The sequence below is a fragment of the Lemur catta genome, chromosome 18, assembly GCF_020740605.2.
Source record: "Lemur catta isolate mLemCat1 chromosome 18, mLemCat1.pri, whole genome shotgun sequence".
Taxonomy (NCBI): domain Eukaryota; kingdom Metazoa; phylum Chordata; class Mammalia; order Primates; family Lemuridae; genus Lemur; species Lemur catta.
Window position 1 is genome coordinate 33,402,840 of NC_059145.1, and position 15,080 is coordinate 33,417,919.

The following is a 15,080-nucleotide window of genomic DNA, read 5'->3' on the forward strand; positions in this document are numbered from 1 at the left end:
AGACATTCAATTCTCCATTACAAAAAGAATAGTTACATATACACTTGGTGAAAACGTTATTTACCTGTCTCAGTTCTGAAAGTCCCTTAAGGATTGCTTGCTGTCGATCCCTGTTTCTCACCAAGTTAGGATTAAGAAGTGGATCCCTGATATGGTCACAGTCAAATAGCTGCTGTTGTTGTTCTTGGTCACAGTCTGAAGCCAGATGAAAGTGACAAAAGTCAAATACATTAATAATGATATAGCTGTATACTGTAGTACTCTAAGGGTTCACTAATAAATTCATATCCCAGGAAAGTACTAAGCAAGATTTCAGAAATTATTTCTACCTCTCCAGGGGCAACCCTTAGTAAGATTTTCTAGAACAAAGGGCAGAAATGACTAATTTGAAAGTTAAATTTAGGGGTTGGGAGTTCACACTGATCTTCGATTTTTTTACAGTAACAATACTTATATATATACTTACCTTGTGAATTCTGGTACTGAGGGTCCTGTGTTGAAGGCCTAGACAATGGTGCATCTGGATCAAGGTAATAGATCTCATTTGTTCGGACATAGGGAATAAAATGGGATGGTTCAGAACTTCCTGGTGATAATTCCGTTTCACTACCTCCTGAGACTGGATTCTCTCTTTCAAAGGTACTGTTTTTTAGTGGTAAGTGTAAAGGATTAGTCTGAGTTTGTTGGGTTCTGTTTTTCACTGCTGGAACTGGTGATGACTGAGACCTATTTACAAAACAAAACAATTATAGACTGAAACTTTAATTCAAAAATACCTCTTTAATCACACTTTAATTTATTTTACATGTACCTCTAACATCTCAAGGAAGTCCTACAATAACTCCATAAAATAGAAAGGGATTAATTTGTGTTTTTACTAGCACTAGCTAAGATATATGTACTCTAGTACAAAGGGGAATTAAATAACTAGATCCTGAGGATCAGTGCTTGGCTGACTTAATTTGAGCCTAATACTTCTTAGACAATTCACCATAAAATCATCTGAACTAACTTGCTTTTAGGCCCCCATTCTGAGACAACTCTAAACCAGCTGGTTCGTGCACAAAAGAATAAAAATTCTAATGGTTCTATATCTGCCATTATTAACTTCTCACTGTCCTATCAGTCATCCCCCACCCCCACCCCGATCCAATCAGAATGCCTATTCCACTGTTGACATACCTGGAAAATCAAAACAGCTTAGCTAAATCTGGAGATAATGGAAACTTGCCCACATTGCTGCCCAGGCTCAGTCCAACTCCAGTGAAAGTGCCACCCTATTCCTTAAACCTCTACCTCTGGAAGCCATATCTTTTCTTCATATATGTATGTGCCTAATTATCACTTAGATTTTGAGGGTTTTAAAATTGTTTTTTTCAAGAGACAGGGTCCCTGTTGCCCAGGCTAAGATCATATTGAGCAAATGTTTTGTGCTATTTCTGCCCCACACAGAAAATGACAACTGGCTATGGAATGAATCTGTTAAATAACATACCTTTCCTTGCTGCATGAATTAATTTTCAGAGGCTCTTCTTCCTAAAAGATGGATAAATAAATGTGGAAAAATATCTATAGCATTTCTGTATGTCCCCACAAATATTTTTAGTGGTTACTTATTCAAATATTACCCTCGGATTATTTCAACAACAATGCCTAATGGAGCAGAGATTTTTTTATTTTTCCAGTTAGACTAATCCAGTAAGTATCAATCTCCCAAATTGTCTTCTGGACTTTATAAACAAGCATTTTAAATGGGTATTTGAATAGAGTAGCGTTCATCCTACAGAAGTTGTTCAAGTGTAAACTTTTTCTGTACTACCTAGTAAATATTCTCAGCTTTCTGAGCAATACGGTTTCTACTCTACTACCCAACTCTGCTGTAGAATGAAGCCAGCCATAGACAATGAGCGTGGCTGTGTTCCTACTACACTTTATTTACAAAAGCAGACAGCAGAGTGGATTTGCCCATAGGCTGTAGAGTATGCTGACCCCTAAATACAAACTAAAGCAAATTTCTGTTAAACTCTTGTGTAAACAGCCTTATCAAAACATGCATGTGGGAAACACTGTTTTGAATCTAGAAACATCAATAACTACACTTAAACATATCTTTTTAAAGACAGAAGAGTTTTACCTTTTTGACTAGATGCCACCTGAACTTTGACTCAGTTTCTTGATGAGATGAATGAAAATCTTCTGACATGCCTCTATTTTGAGAGACGTGTCCAGGATTATTTCTTTCTACCAAATGAAGCAGTTCCATCCGCCTTCTTACTTTTTTTTCTTCTCTCTGCTTTTGAAGCTGTTTAGGGTACTTTTCTGATGCTGGAATATACCTTTTGAGTGGCTTATTTATATTCCAATCAGGCCTTTGATGGCATTTCTTCATGTCTTTTGTTTGTTTCTCTGTTCTTGCAAACTGATTACACTGGTCATTATACCAACTATTTTCTTTTTCTAAGTTAGCTCCTTTACCGTGACTTAGTTCTTGCTTGTTTTTCTTAGAGTTAAACTCTCCATTAAATTCTGCTGAAATCCCGGGAGATGAGCAATTTATAATTTCCCTCCCTGTTAATGATCCACAATGTGATTCTGCATTGGTGAATATTCCTGTATTTAAGTCATCTAAAAAAAAAAAGTTTCAAATGATTCATTTAAAAGTATTATACAATATAACAAGACTTACCATTTTAACCAATAATTTTATTAGTTATTGCCCTCTAAGACTGCTTTTCTTTTAAGTTTTCAAAACTAAAACTCTATGCCCATTAAAGAACAATTCCCTATTCCCGCTTCCCAGCTGCTAGCAACCACCATTCTATCTTCTGTTTCTATGAATTTTCTATTCTAAATAACTCACATAAATGGAGTCACATTTATCTTTTTGTGATTGGCTTACCTAGGATAATGTCCTCAGGGTTCATCCATGTTGTGGCATGTGTCAGAATTCCCTTTTTAAATGCTGAACAGTATTTCATTGTGTGTGTGTGTGTGTGTGTGTGTGTGTGTGTATACACACACACCACATTTTATTTATCCATTCATCTGACCATGAACTGGTGGCTTCCACATTTTGGCTATTATAAACAATGCTACTGTGCATAACAGAGGTGTCCAAATATCTAGTTGAGTTTTTGAGATACATACCCAGAAGTGGAATTGGTAGATCAAATGGTAATTCTATTTTTAATCTTTTGAGGACCTGCCATATTGTCTCTTATAGCAGCTGCACCAATTTACATTTCCACAAACAGTGCACAAAGGTTCCAATTTCACAAAAACTTCCATCTTAACCATTTTTAAGCATACATTTCAGTGGCACCGAGTATACCCACAATACCACACAATCACTAACACCATCTAACATCATACCATGCAGCTAATTTGGTACTGTATTAGAGTCTAAAATTAATTGGCAGAATACAGTGCTGTTAGGAAAAGGATTTCCTTAAAACATTTTGTGTTTGAGGCTACCCCACTCCAGAGTGGCTTAGACAATATTATCTCCTAACTTATGGCCAACCAACTTGGTTTTTGTCTCTTTTTAAGTTGCCATTGAATGCCCAAGGATTAACAGAAGAGTCCACTTGTAACTAGTTTAAAAAGTAAAAAGATTTCCTAGAAGTTATTTAAAAAACAAAATTTCCAAGGCAGTTGGAGGGCTGAAAGGCTGAAGGGCCTCATGATCATGGAGACCTATAATACCCAACATGGGTATTAACTTATTACCTATTTAAAAATTTAAAACCAACACATGAAAAGATGCTTAACATCATCAGTCACTGGGGAAATTCAAATCAAAACCACATCATAAGATACTACTTCACAACCACTAGAATAACAAGTATGGCAAGGATACAGAGAAATCAGAACCCTCACATACATTGCTGGTAGGAATGTAAAATGGTACAGCTGCTCTGGAGAACTGTTTGGTAGTTCCTCAAACTGCTAACCATATTTATCATATGACTTAGCAATTCTCTTCTCTCTAAAGTACTAAAAACATACATGTCCATGCAAAAACTTGTGCATGAATGTTCACAGCATATTCATAATAGCCAAAAGGTAGAAATAACCCAAATGCCCATCAACTCATGAATGAATAAGCAAATGTGGAATATCCATACAATGGAATATTCAGTGATAAAAAGGTATGAAGTACCGAAACATGCTACAACATATGAACTTTAAAACACTATGCTAAGTGACAGAAGCCAGTCACAAAAGACCATGTATGGTATGATTCCAACTACACGAAATGTCCAGAACAGGCAAATATTCAAAGACAGAAAGTGAACTGGAGAGAAGGGAAGTATAACATGACTGTTAATGGGTTTCCTTTTAAAATGATGAAAATGTTCTAAAATTCTGGTGATGGTTACACAACTCTGAACATACCAAAAAACACTGAACTGTGCTTTTTTAAAGGACAAATTTATGGTATGTAACATCTCAACACAGCTGTTACCCCTTTATTTTCAAACTCAATCTTACTGAAAACCTCAAATTTCTTTAATTTTTAAACTTTAAGTTGAACTTAATTTTAATTGCTTTACTTGTGACTTTCATTTTAAGTAAATTTTAAATCACAATTTCTATACAAATACCTGTTTGTACACCAGTATCCTTCTTAGGAGAAACTGCAGAATTGATACATGTATTCAATTCACCACTGACTTCATCAGATTCATGTCTTGAATTTGAAATGTTGTTAGTGAATGCATTATATTCCACTTGTATTGTATCAACTGACAATGAGAAATAAATTATCTGATAAAAATGACATTAAGGAATATTAATAGAAATTTTACATAGCAGCAACTGAAATATTCACAAGACTTTTAGTTTAATCAGAATGAACATGGTAATAAAAATTTAGAGGAGCTAACCTAAATTTTCTTACAAGAGGTTACCAACATTCTTATCCCTTCTTGAATTTAGGGAGATCACTTATTTTTTTCTTTATAAAAATGGGCACAAAAATATACATTTTACCTATGTCACAGGGTTATTGTAAGCAACACATAAGATGTGAAAAGATAGCAGAAAGTATAACCTTATTTAGTTCTACTTTTAAAGCAACTTTCCAAATAAACATTTCTAAAGTTACATTATTTAAAGTCTAAAATTCCTCTAAAATATTTCATTAATACATGTATTAAAGGTATAAAATAGACAATTATTGGCCAGGTGTGGTGGCTCACACCTGTAATCCTAGCACTGTGGAAGGCTGAGGTGGGAGGATTCCTTGAGCTCAGGAGTTTGAGGCCAGCCCAAGGAAAAGCGAGACCCCATCTCTCCTAAAAACAGAAAAATGAACCAGGCATCATGGTGTGTGCCTATAGTCCCAGCTACTAGGGAGGCTGAAGCAGGAAGATTGCTTGAGCCCAAGAGTTTGAGGTTGCAGTGAGCTATGATGATGGCACTGCACTCTAGCCCAGATGACAGAGTGAGGCTGTCTCAAAAAAAAAAAAAAAAAAAAAAAAAAAGACAATTTTTAAAAATCATCTTCAAAAAACACTTTAAATAAAACTTTGGTTAAGCGCTTACCACCAAGATTTTTAATCAATCTAGAAGTGTCATGTCCCTTTTGAGCCAATTCTCGGATTCTCTGTTCTTGTTTTAGTCTCTGTGCCAGTTCCTGCGCTCGCTGCATTGTCTGGAAAATCTCATTTGTCTTGAGAGTCATAATTTCCTATCAACAACAACATGTGCACAGTTATTAAATACAATTAGTAAGCACAGACTTGACTATTCTCTCAGTAAATATTTTCTAAGCTTCTCCTGTCTGTCGGGCACTGGTCTAGATACTAGGGGTAGAACAGTCCAGGACAAAGTTCCTGCCCTTTTGATGCTGACATTTTAACATCTTTTTCTACAGCTACATTAAATCACAAATATGAGAGAACTCTTTTTATCCATTTCAAATTTATACTAATAAAGTTATCAAAGTTTTAAAAACTGATGGTCAATTCTATCATAATTCTATTGAGTTTAAAAATAAATGTTAAGGTAAAACACAAGGTTTGTAGCCACTTCTTACAGTTCAAGCAAATGATAATACTTTGACTTCCTCATGTATATGGTTGCCACATGGAGTAGGTGGCTCAGCCTATTCAACTCAGGGAAACTGGAACCCAGACCATGTGTCCCTTTATCAGCCAATTTTGGACTAAAGGCCACCAACTGGGAAAAGGCAAGAAAATGCAGAATCTGTGCTCTACTCTTTAAACCTTTAAATCTTTAGCAGCTGAACGTCTCTGTCAGGTCAGCTCAAACATGGCACTTGACATCACCATACTCAACTTGTCTGCACCACTTAATATAGGGGTTCTCCCAGCCAACCAGGTATCTACTCCTTTATTAAAGCCATTTTAGCACATAGGAAACATCTAACACGACCACAAATTGTATCATCATTCCCCACTAGTCATTCTGCAAATATATGCACCTGTCTGCAAGTGAAAGGCCAATCATTTCTCTTAACTAGAAAAATTACACTAATAATTGCTTAGAAATGAAGCATAGATAACCCCTCATATCTAGGAGTAGATAAAAATCAAGCATATGGGTAGCTTTTGCTTTGTCCTATGATAACTTATCTTGACCTCATCCTTTAGTAGAAAGAAAAAGCCAAAGCAGTGTAGCATTTGTGAGCTATATAATGTGAAATAAAACCTCAAGCTTCTCTCTTACTTTCCTAACTTTCTTCACCACAGAGGTTTAATGTTTCCACATATAGCTTCATAATTTCAAAATACATAGAAATGTTCAGCTTCTGGTTATTTTCCCTTTAAAAACATATCCTTTTTTATTCTAAAATGTTAAAAGTTAGAATATAAATACCTACTTCCTTTTGCTTTTGCCTAAGTATGTCTTCTTCATACTGTTTCTGCATCTCTTCTCGTTCTCGTGCTAAGCGACGCTCCTCTTCTTGTTCTTCCTTCTTTCTTTGTTCTTCTTCCTGTTGCTTCTTTCTGCGCTTCTCTTCTACCTGAGCAGTGATGGCTTTCTAGTCATAAACAATCACAATAATCATTGTCACAAATAAAAATCCATGAAGCATTTGTTCGGTGACTCTAGAAGAAAATAAGTTTTATCAGGCTCAGCACAGTGGCTCAAGTCTGTAATCTCAGCACTTTGGGAGGCTGAGGCAAGAGGATCACTTGAGGCCAGAAGTTTTAGACCAGCCTAGGCAACATAGCAAGACCCTGTCTCTACAAAAAATAAAACTGAAATTAAAAAAATAAATAAAAGCTTTATATAATGGCCGGGCATGGTGGCTCACGCCTGTAATCCTAGCACTTTGCGAGGCAGGAGGATCACTTGAGGTCAGGAGTTCTAGACCAGCCCGAGCAAGATCAAGACCCCCGCCTTTACAAAAAAATAGAAAAATAAGCCAGGCACCATGGCACATGCCTGTAGTCCCAGCTACTCGAGAGACTGAGGCGACTGAGGCAGGAGAATTGCTTCAGCCCAGGAGTGTGAGGGTGCAGTGAGCTATGATGACACCACTGCACTCTATCCCAGGCAACAAAGCAAGACCCTGTCTCCAAAAAAAAAAAAAGGAAAATAAGTTTTATCAGTATACAGAAAGTATTATGCATATGAGTGAAGTGAAATGTCAAATTTCCTATGCATTTCTGCCATCTCCCACTTGCCCTGTGTCAAGTTCTACATGCTTTTTCTTTCTCTCTCTCTTTTTTAACTTCCTATTTGAAACTTTAAATACATGCTTTTTCTTCAATCCCAGCAGGGCTGTTAGGAGAAATGACAGAAAAACAACTGAAGAAGTAAGTTCAGTGCTTAGCATAGTGCCTGGTAAACAGCAGCTGCTCTATGTCTGCTCACTGAACTGAGTGAGTGTAACATTATGCCAAATTCATCAAATAACAAAGGTTTTAAAGAATTATTCAGACGTTTAAGTCCCTTTAGTATTAGATTAAAATTGGAGTTTTAACCTTAGCCTTGCTTATATTAATCTGCTAGATTTCTTAATAATAATTTTACTTCAACCCCCTATAGTTTTCTTTCAAAGAACTATTTATAATTCTCATCCTGAACAGAAGTCAGAAAAAAGAAATTGATGAAAAACCATCCAATATTAACCTGAGAAGTACAAACTCATACAACTTATATATTAAAGACTTTGTCTATTAGAAAGCAGGTGGCTATAGTATGTGACATTGTCTAGTTCTGAGCATAAGCATAATTCTAGTAGCACAATGCAGATGGGGTAGGGATTAGATTCATCACAGGACTGGACAGGACCTGTGCTGTAATTTTAGATCAGAATTTTAATTTCCATTCACTTAGGTATATGTTGGTCATAAATATTACTTATTAAGGCAAATAACGATGTTTTACAATGCAATACCTGATGTTCTAACTGTTTTTGTCGACGTCTGTCTCTTTCCTCAATCTGAGCTGGGTCCAAGAGAGCAGTCATAGAACGGAGAAAGCTGGCAAGATAAATACATTAGCTATTCAAAAACCCCAAAAAGGTGGGTTCAACAAGCTAAATCATTTTTGCTTCGGATAAATCTACTAACCATTCTATTTCAAAGAAAAATGCCATACCTGAAACCAATTAGACATAAGAGTTCTATCAAACCACGAAGATTTTCTTAAAAACCAATAAATACATAAGAATGAACTTACTTTGTTCTCTGATTGTTTGCCATAACCACATCTCTAACAGGTTTTGCTATATGCTCCTCCTCTGAAGGTTCAACCTGGCTCCCAGTTGTAGGTGTAAAAACACTGCTGGTATCAGCCAGCTCCTGAGTGTCAGGAGAGACGCACAAGTACTCTGGTTGTTTGTGTGTTGATCGAGAGGACAGTTGAGACTGAGAACCAGGATAACCCTTTAATGAATCAAAATGCATTGCCCATCTGTCATGTTCCTCACCCTAATTAAGACAAATAAGAATTGCTAAGAATTTTTCCAGTTATTCTCACATAAAATCCTAAATAACAAACATAATTTCTAAAAATCACTCAAAACCAGAACAAGAATCATGAAAATTAACAAAATTGTATTGTTTTGATTCCTTATGCATTCAGATAACTGGCTTGGAAAAAATGAGAAATTCAAAGAATCAGGAAATTTCTAAAAAGTTAGTTAACAGAAGCAATGCAAAATCACATTAAATGCATTCAATGAAAACAGGTCCCCACAGGCAAATGTGGAATGATTTGAATACTCTGGTCTTGTCAAGCAGTTTCAGAATACCTCTAGGTTAATATGGTTAAAGACTTTGAAATTATTATTTTTTTATTTTATAGACATTAAACCTCATAAGTTACCTTTGAATATATAATTTTTTCCTCTATTTTTCTTTGCCGGTCATCTTCTATTTGCTTATTCAACTCTTCAATCCATTTTCTCTGCTGTTCTTGTTTCACAGTACTGAAAGGGTGCTTCACCAGCACTGTTTCCTAAACAACAGTCATCAAAATCATCTGAAGTTCAGTTCTCTTTTTCTAACCACCTTATATTTGTAAATCTTGCCAAAGTAATTTATACAGATTTAATCTAGTAAGGCATTTATCTATCTCTAAGAGGAGCTATAATTTCAAACAAAGAATTCAAATTAAAGAATTAAGTAGGTACATTCTGATTTTCAGAATCATATTTTAAACAAATACTGCCAGAGGGATATAAGAAGATATCTAAATGTAAGCAAATGAAATTTTCTAATGAAAATTAGAAATTCTCCAAAACAATTACAAGATTTTCAAAACTCTAATATAGTTACATTTAGAAGTTAAAAGAGTTACTGACAATTTAAAAACAGATGAATACTGTTTTTCATTTGGCCTCAGAATGTAACAAATATTGCTCTTGGACCAAGAATCAGTTGGATATAGGAAGACGTGTGAGAGCCAGAGGCTTTCCCTATCAAATCGTGTCTCTCTTTAGGATACCCTTCTTTTCTGATTCTGCTCCCACAGCTCTATCACAACCTATGATGTTCCAATAAGAAAAATATACTGTGTCCAGAATAAGTCCTTGAATCCTAAGGAAAAAATAAAAACAGTAGCATAAAAGTTTGTCTCTCTAATTTATGAGCATTTAAGTATGCTCTAAGAAAAGGGGAAAGAATATATTCTACTCAAATTGTCCTGAAATGCCAACAGCCAAACTGCAGGACATAATTAAAGAAAAATGGCTTGACAGAATACCACAAGGACGGTATACCTCGTAATGTTAACTTTCTGCCCTTGCTTTTACCAGAAACACTGGCAACACTCATAGTTTACAACCCATTGCTTTGATCAAAGGAACTACTAAATATTTACACAAAAAGGAAAGATCCTAATGTCTCAGGTCCTCCTACATATTCTAAACAGATTAAAAACTATCATATTTATTTAAGCCTAAAAAACCCACCTTAAAAGGAGCGTGAGCATTATCTTGAGGTAAATGATTTTTCTACCTCTAGAAATTTATTTTAGAGGTCAAAATAGGAAAAGAAAAACAAGCATGCAAATGGACCCTTTGAACTCTCTAGAGGAAATTCTCAACAAGGCACTCAATTGTTTTGGAATGCTGTAAATCTTTAAGGCTGATGTAACCAGATCTGGTTCCACATTTTGATGTAGTGGCATTGTAAATTATTCAAGGATTAGATGCAAGTCAAAATTACCCTTAAAAATTCCTAAAATCACTCAAAATGTTTTCTGTTTAAAACCTTGTAGACAATTGAATAATCATTTCTCTCAATTTGGTCTTTAATTTCTTACTCAAAGATACCTTACAAAGCCACTAGCATTTGTTTGCCATCTGAATCATTCGTTTCCCTTTGTCACTAACTGGAAAGCCTTTAAATTTTTCTTATATTCTTTTTTAAAGTTTCCCCCAATGTGCATTCAGTTAGAGGAATGAAAAAATAGGAGTGAGGAGAGGTGGTGGTAGGTAGAATTATCCTTTTTGGTTTACTGACCACAATCAGTTGAAGCCAAGTTAAGGCAGGTAATGTGTAGGATGTAAGACACACTGTAACAATGTTGTTTTGACCATCTTCTAGCACTCCCTCCCATTAATTCCTCCATACGGTTTAGGAAAGAAGCCTTTTCCTAGGCTCACTGAGACGTTTTCAACTTATCTCCCTATTATTGATCTGAGACTTCCCTTTCCCTACATAAAAACCACTTTGTTAAATACCCATTTTGAAAGCCTATTCTTGTTACAGCCTTCCTTGGGTGAAGATTCCTTCAAAGGAACCCACTACGTTTTAGCTATCTTCAAGTTACTCTGTTAGGTAGTGTTAGTCTCACTTCTAATACAAATGCTGTATGAATGACAGCTGGTAATTCAGAACTGAAAATTTTCAAATGGTCTACTACAGATGCTTCCATTCCATTTAGTTTTCCCCTTAAAGCAGTCTATAAAAATATCGCTCTAAGAAAGAACTCTCAATGGTGACTTAGCCATAGGCCAGAACAGCCCTCTTGCCAGCTCATAATTCCCCAGTTGAGACACCATCTGCCTGTCCACCTTGTCCACCAGCCAGGCAGAAAAAGCATTCAGGTGGGTGGTGGGGAACCCAGGACATTGGGCTACAAAGATCAGGATCTCCCAAGAGCAAGAGCAGCAAAACAAAGAGCTGAAATCACTTTAAAAAGAAAATTCCTTTGAACCTAAAAGTTACTTTAAAATCCCCCCATAGAACCAGAAGGCCCATAGAGGTTTAGCACATGGTTCAAAATCCCAGTTTTTTACATGCTTATTTGCCACGTACCCTCTTTGGAGTCACATCTATTAAAGCCTTTTGTCAATTTTAACATATTGAGTTGTTTTCTAATTACTGAATGTTGAGAATTTGAAAAAGTATGTTCTGAACTTAATTCCTTCATCGGATAGGTACTTAGTAAATTTTTCTCCCTCTATCTTATAATCTTAACAGTAATCTTTAAAGAGCCGAACTTTTAACTATGGTCATTCATCAGTTTTTTTTTTCTTTTATGGGTCATCCTTTCAGTGTTGTGCTAATAACTGAAAGGGGCAGCCTTGCTGAAATAACAGGAAAATATCTAAGGAACGATACAATGGTTCACAGTACCCTGTTAACTCAGCTATAGCCATAAATCATCTTCACCCCTTTTTATAATTCCTAAATAAAAAGCCTGAATATCTTGATTCTCTCTGCCAACACACTTTCCCCCTTACTCCTTTTTTATCATGTTGGCCCTTTTCCCACCTTGGGAAAAGTAAAAAGTAAAATAAATTTCTGCTTTCTATCCTAATCTTTGGAGAAATTTTTCTCAAACCCACATGCACCAGCACTCCACCTGCAACAGAAGGAATGGCCTGAAAAAAACGGAATAAATATTTTCTGTCTCTTTAAAACATCCTTCACTTTTTGAGAACTAAAACCTGCATCCTTGTCTAAGGCCCGTGGTTGGGAGAGGCAGGGTAATGTCTTTTGTTCTTTGTGCTACAGGAAATGGTAGAGCTCATACAATTGTCTTCAGCAGAGACGGTACGATTAGAATTATCAACTGCAGCTGAACAGCCATTCAAAGTGGAGAGAGATGTCATCTTTTTTTTTTAAGAGATGGTGTTGCACTATGTTGTCCAGATTGGAGTGCAGTGTCTATCTATAAGGCGTGATCATAGCAGCCTCAAACCCCTGGGCTCAAGCGATCCTCCCAACTTAGCCTTCCAAGTAGCTGAGACTACATGCATGCACCACCAGGCTCTGCTGATTGTGGTTTTGATTTACATTTCTCTGATGATTTGTTATTTTGAGCACTTTTTTCACATACCTGTAACCCATTTGTATGTCTTCTTTTGGGAAATGTCTATTCACGTCCTTTGCCCACTTTTTAATGAGATTAGATTTTTCTGCTGATTGAATTCCTTGTATATTCTGGATATGAGTGCTTTGTCAGGTAAATAGTTTGCAAATACTCAAACTATTGAAGAGACAGGTTGTCTCTTCTCTGTTTATGTTTGCTTTGCTGTGCAGAAGCTTTTTAGTTTAATATAGTTTTCTTTTGCCTGTGCTTTTAAAGGTCTTAGCCATAAACTCTTTGTCTAAACCAATGTCTTGGAGTGTTTCCCCTTATGTTTTCTTCCAGTAGTCTTACAGTTTCAGGTCTTAGGTTTAAGCCTCCTTTTAAAAAAATTCATTATTTACAGATGTCTTCTGTAAGACAAGAACTTCAATATGCTCCCACATCCTTTGATGTTGCCATTCTCTGCCAACTCATTAATGATGATATTAACTTTTAATTTCTAGTTATTAAGGGTATTTTCTCTTGTTACTCTTAGTAATTTATAAAGACAACTATCAACTTTACTAACATATGAAATGAGTTTTTTTCATAAATCTCAATTTGTTTTCAATATGGGCCTTTTTATAAAAATTGTCAGAGCACTTCCATGCCTAAGGAAATTTCATCATCTCCTCTTATCTGAATGATAATTGGGCTGGATATAAAATTCTAAGTTTTAAGTTCTTTTCCATCGATGTGTTAAAAATAAGATTCCAGTTATATTGCATTCAGTTTTGCCATTGAAAAATCTGACGTCAAACTCTTTTATATAGCCTGCTCTTTCTGTAAGCTTTTTAGAATTTGTGTTCTTATTCTTACATTTCAGTTAGTGTGTGTAGATGGGATATTCCTCATTCTCTTTTGTAGTGTTCTATGGGACCTTTAAATCTGAGGTTAGTCTTTTCATTCTGGAAAACTGATCTCTAATTACTTTTTCCATTTTTTTTTTTTTTTTGAGGCAGAGTCCCTCTCTGTCACCCTGGCTAGAGTCCCGTGGCATCAGCCTAGCTCACAGCAACCTCAAACTCCTGGGCTCTAGCAATCCTTCTGCCTCAGCCTCTCAAGTAGCTGGGACTATAGGCATGCACCACCATGCCCGGCTAATTTTTTTTCTATATATTTTTAGTTGTCCAGCTAATTTCTTTTTATTTTTTAGTAGAGACGGGGTCTCGCTCTTGCTCAGGCTGGTTTTGAACTCCTGAGCTCAAAAGATCTGCTTGACTTGGCCTCCCAGAGTGCTAGGATTCTCCATTACTTTTTCAAATATTTTCCCCTCTTCATTTTTTTTTCACTCTTCTTTGAGCTATTATCTACCTGAATGTTCGAGTTTCATTTTTTTTTTCACATTGCCTTAAAATTTTTTTCCCTATTTATCTGTCACCTTTTTCAAGACTTTTTCTAAATCTGGTCCTCCAAGTATTTATTCATTCCCTAAGTTATTGTATTTGTAAATTCAACTATTTTATGTTTCACACCTAAACTTTCTGCTTAGTTTTCTTAATGCCATCTTATTATTGGTAATACCTTCCTATATTTCTTTTATTACATTTATTAGGCTAACTTTATTAACCCATTTGTCCAAATATTTTTGTTTCTGATCTCCTCTGTTATTTTTCCTTTGAAATAGTTGTGTTCTTCCAATATTTTGTTATTTGAGTGAGCTTATTTTTCTGGCATTATCAGCCACACTTGTCTAGCAATGAGCAGCCAATAAAACTCAGTGGGTAGGGATGGTGGAAAGCAGACTAGCTAAAAGGTGGAAAGTTCCAGGCCTAAGATTAAACCATAATTACTCCCCACCCTTCAAAACAACTCCTTAGGTCAGAGCTTCATTCTTTGGGAACACTCCTTGTATTGTAATGGTATTTCCTCAGCCCTGAGACTTTAAGGCAGGAAGGGTGGGGTAGTAGTTCCTGATTTTTTCCAGCTCTTCACAAGAAGATTCAAGCAAGCACTGCCTAAGATTTTATTCTGGAGAACAGCTAGAACAATGATTTCAATTATAGTTAATGTAGGGTAAGGCATTATTTAAGTCAATGGCACACGGGGAGGAGGGAAAGCAGTTTAGCAAGAGTAGAATTCCATCAGTTTATTTCCTATTTTATTCCCCAACAGATGTTGGGTTAACGTCCACTCCAGGCTACCTACCAATCCAAAAGATGAACAAAATACCCCTCCCCCTCAGTTTTTCCAGTATCTTAGGGAGTAGTATCAGCAGTTTACACTAGAACTCAGTGTCTTGAGATCATGGGATCTTAGTATTTGAGTCTGTAAAGCTTATTTGCTGTCAATAT

General features: G+C 35.9%; 1 protein-coding gene across 3 annotated transcripts in view; it reads right to left on the minus strand.

The window, feature by feature from the left end:
• The window catches only part of CCDC66 (coiled-coil domain containing 66), a 38,360-nt gene that overhangs the window by 1,562 nt on the left and 21,718 nt on the right, over positions 1-15,080 (minus strand). For 2 of the 3 annotated variants that reach the window (XM_045530842.1, XM_045530844.1), the window contains 10 exons: positions 9,310-9,441; positions 8,662-8,912; positions 8,378-8,462; positions 6,851-7,012; positions 5,551-5,695; positions 4,608-4,748; positions 2,135-2,625; positions 1,496-1,536; positions 467-726; positions 65-195 (listed from right to left, as the gene is read on the minus strand). In XM_045530842.1, the coding sequence (XP_045386798.1) occupies positions 65-195; positions 467-726; positions 1,496-1,536; positions 2,135-2,625; positions 4,608-4,748; positions 5,551-5,695; positions 6,851-7,012; positions 8,378-8,462; positions 8,662-8,912; positions 9,310-9,441 (1,839 nt within the window). The remainder of the gene's footprint in view (positions 1-64; positions 196-466; positions 727-1,495; positions 1,537-2,134; positions 2,626-4,607; positions 4,749-5,550; positions 5,696-6,850; positions 7,013-8,377; positions 8,463-8,661; positions 8,913-9,309; positions 9,442-15,080) is intronic. The other variant, XM_045530843.1, reaches the window with a different exon arrangement.